Source organism: Monodon monoceros, unplaced genomic scaffold (genome assembly GCF_005190385.1).
Source record: "Monodon monoceros isolate NGI ecotype Baffin Bay Population unplaced genomic scaffold, NGI_Narwhal_1 Super_Scaffold_4, whole genome shotgun sequence".
Taxonomy (NCBI): Eukaryota; Metazoa; Chordata; class Mammalia; order Artiodactyla; family Monodontidae; genus Monodon; species Monodon monoceros.
The window spans coordinates 76,100,997-76,105,045 of NW_021703781.1; the positions used below are offsets into that span (position 1 = coordinate 76,100,997).

Genomic DNA, 4,049 nt, shown 5'->3' on the forward strand with positions numbered 1-4,049 from the left:
TTAGTACTGTAGAGAGATGAGACAGAAGCACTTAGTACTGTAGAGAGATGAGACAGAAGCACTTAGTACTGTAGACAGGTGAGACAGAAGCACTTAGTACTGTAGACAGGTGAGACAGAAGCACTTAGTACTGTAGACAGATGAGATAGAAGCACTTAGTACTGTAGACAGATGAGATAGAAGCACTTAGTACTGTAGAGAGATGAGACAGAAGCATTTAGTACTGTAGACAGATGAGACAGAAGCACTTAGTACTGTAGACAGATGAGATAGAAGCACTTAGTACTGTAGACAGATGAGACAGAAGCACTTAGTACTGTAGACAGATGAGATAGAAGCACTTAGTACTGTAGAGAGATGAGATAGAAGCACTTAGTACTGTAGACAGAGAGATAAGAATGTGTCATCAGCCGTGGCCCCTAAGTGGCCATTGATGAGATGTAAGATCACAGCATTAATCTCCTTTAATATTAAACTAGTCCTGGTTCTCTGAAATAGAAGCATAGGAATTATAATTAAGGACAGACAAAAAAGAAAAAAGTTCACATCCTCTTCCTTGCACCAGGAGAAGGGGCTACAATGCCAGATGCAAGGATTTGGGCATCTACGAAGACAATACCCACATGATGCACCATAAAAATTCTGTAAACTTTTCAACAGCATATGTTTTGGCCTTAGTATAGTTACCAAATATAATACCAGTTATAGTAATTCTGTATGTACGCCTCAGCAGTAATAGTTTCTAACATGGCTTTATAGTTTTAAGAAATTAATAAATGTACAATGAACAGTTGCATGCTATAAGAGTTGGAATGGATTAGAGCCGAGTTCCCTTGTGTGTGTGTGTGTGTGTGTGACATGGATTTTATTGAGTTTATCCACGATCGTGAATACTGTGTTGCTTGGATACAGTGGGAACACGGGGAAAGTTAAATGCACTCTTGTTTCTGGAAGGCAAACCAAGATTCTTGGTACGTTTTGTCTTTCTGCTTCAAGGCGTAGAAAAACCATTGAAATGACCCCAGATGAAGTCCGTATCATAACACAGTGGATTATGGAACTGCTGTCAATTGCCTTCTAACGTGAAAACCAGTCACGTGTGACCCCCCACTAGAAGACAGACAGAGGCATAATGGCACTTTACCTTGTCTGAGTCATTTTGTAATTTTTATGCCCTTAGATACAAGCATCTTCAAGATCTCCTTTTGGAAATGGCTCCCCAGTCAGACATCTAGAGAGTGAAAGGCTGACGAAGCTGCTGCCCAGGACTGCACTTCGTGAATACTGATCAGGACTTTGATTTCCTTATCCCATTTCTGTGATGCTCAACAGGTAAGTTGTAAGTGCTTAAGAAACAGATTCCGACTCTGTGCCAGAAACACCTTTTAAAGATTTCCTCAGCCAAGTTGGGAAAATAAGATGCCCCAAAGAGAACTTAATAGTAACTTAGGGTTCTTCGTTCAACATACACTAACAAGGATAGCAGACCCTAACCTGTCCCAATGAACACAGCATTCCATTTGGTTGCAGTTTTTGCAAGCCTAGGGATTCTGCCTAATTTTTAATAAGTTGAACCTTGCGGTAAAAGGAGAGTTTTATCTACAGAATCGATTCACTAGATCTGGTTACTGGTTCACATCTGAAAATAGTTGTGCTCCACGGAAAGCCTCATCGATCTGTCGGAACACAGAGTCATTGTATTATAGTCAAGAACACAAGGTGGTAATTTGTTTAGCTCCAAACAGTACAGGGAGATGGAGGTTTGCAGTGCTTGGGCAGTAGCTGTCTTGTAGAAGCACCACCTTTCCCAATCTAAATAAGGTGCTGACGCCAGCACTCCTTAAAGGGCAGCCAGGGAAAGAAGTTCTTGGTGTTTCTATAAAGCAAACTTCTCTGCCTGCTCTCAGGGCTGGTGAGCTCAAGGTCAAGTTTCTGGCTGGCCTCGTGTTCCAGTCTCTATACTGGTACGGCCACACCTTAAAATTCCTTTCCGCAACCCAGGTTCTCTCCAAAGCTTCCTGGCCAGAAGCCAGGTCCTTCCCTATCAGCTGTGACAGGGCCCAGGTTATCCCTGCAAGCCAAGCATAGGCTGGACCAGAAGCCAGGCTCTGGCCTGAGAGCAGGGGTTCCAGAAAATCACTCGAGGCTCTACCTGGGGTCTCTTGAGCTGTGTCTGGTACCATAACCACAGCCATGGGTAGCTGGGGAACTGCTGTCCAATAGACCCTCCTTCAAAAAGTAAACATCCTGTCCAGAATCCCATAAAGCACGGTATTTCAAGTTCACTAAACTATTCAAAGCACAAAAAGCCTTCCTTCCATGGAAAACTCAGTGATGGTTTTAAAAAAAACACAAAAAAAAGCCCACTACAGCGCACTGCGCTGTAGCAAGCATTCTGCATAAATTAATAATTTACAAGTACCTGAGCAAGTAAAAGTATACACAGCACCGACGGCAGTAGCTCAAAGTTCTTCAAATCATGGTGTTTGAAACATTAAAAAAATTCTAAAAGTTGGTACAAAAAATAACTCCAACTGGAGTTGAGAGAGAGATAGTGCAAACTTCTGTCTTCATTGTTGAACAACGGTGTTGGCTTGCTTCTCACTTTGCATAGGCGATGTGGGTGGCTCTGGGCACTTGATGGGGCTGTTTGGAAGCAGGTCTGCAGGAAGAGCAACCAGAGAGTAGGAAACAAAACTGTAGTTAGAGGCCCTGCCAGCGATTTCTGCAGACACAGATGCCCGGGTTGGAGATGCCTTTTCTTGCACTGTGACGTGCTTCCAGGGTCAGACCCCACCCCCTGCCCTGGGGGCTGGAGACCCCTCTTGCTTTCAGCAGGAATTGCAGATCCCAGAGGGGACCTCGCCGAGGGCTGCAGCAGCTTCAGCCGTTTAGGACCCTTTCCAAAGCTACTGCTCCCGTCCGTCCATGGGAGAAGAGTGCCATTCAAAGAAAAAAGGTGCAAGCCACAGAGGTGAGCCTCACATGTAGCTTTAAAATTTGTAGCTTTAAGTCTTAAGTAAAAATAGATAAAACTAACTTTAGTCATGTTTCACTTAACCCACTCTATCCAGAGTAACCCACTCTATCCAGAGTAATAGTATTTCAATGTGTCACCAACATACAGAATTATTAATGATATAGTTGACATGTTGGGGTACTGACTCTTCAAAATCCACTGTGGGGAATTTCCTGGTGGTCCAGTGGTTAGGACGCCGTGCTTCCACTACAGTGGGCACGGGGTCGATCCCTGGTTGGGGAACTAAGATCCCGCATGCTGCGAGGTATGGCCCAAAAAAAAAAATCCAGCATGTATTTGCATTGCCAGCATATCTTATCTTCCACCAGCCACAGTGTGCCCAGCGGCTACTGTATTAGTGCAGCTCCAGAGCAAAGCTGGGCATGTGGGATCCCTCGGAAATGAACATACAGAGGGTTCTCCTTCCAGGAGGAGACCAAAGCCAGCTTGCACTGATGTCAGCACCTGGCCGCTGCTTGAGGTCATTTAAAAAGAGAGCCTTCCCCAGAGGATCTAAACAGACATTTCTCCAAAGACGACACACAGGTGGCCAAAAAGCACATGACAAGATGCTCAACATCACTAATTATCGGAGAAATGTAAATCAAAACTACAATGAGGTATCACCTCACACCGGTCAGAATGGCCATCACCAAAAAACTCTACAACCAATAAATGCTGGAGAGGGTGTGGAGAAAAGGGAACCCTCCTGCACTGCTGGTAGGAGTGTAAACTGGTGCAGCCACTATGTTAAAAAACTAAAAACAGAGTTGCCATATGATCCTGCAGTCCCACTCCTGGGCATATATCTATCTGGAGAAAACCGTAATTCGAAAAGATACATGCACCCCAGTGTTCACTACAGCACCATTCACAACAGCCCAGACACGGAAGCAAACCTCCATGTCCGTCGACATAGAAATGGATAAAGAAGATGTGGTATATACACGATGGAATACTACTCAGCTGTAAAAAAAAAAAGTATGAACTAAGGCCATTTGCAGCCACATGGATGGACCTACAGATTATC

General features: G+C 44.2%; 1 protein-coding gene across 1 annotated transcript in view; it reads right to left on the reverse strand.

Annotated features, from left to right (window-relative positions):
* Nucleotides 1–9: 9 nt before the first annotated feature.
* Nucleotides 10–4,049, reverse strand: part of LOC114908456 (disintegrin and metalloproteinase domain-containing protein 12-like) — a 668,284-nt gene continuing 664,244 nt past the window's right edge. The window contains exon 26 of the mRNA XM_029244622.1: nucleotides 10–2,662. Coding sequence (XP_029100455.1) covers nucleotides 2,602–2,662 — 61 coding nt within the window. The 3' untranslated portion in view covers nucleotides 10–2,601. The remainder of the gene's footprint in view (nucleotides 2,663–4,049) is intronic.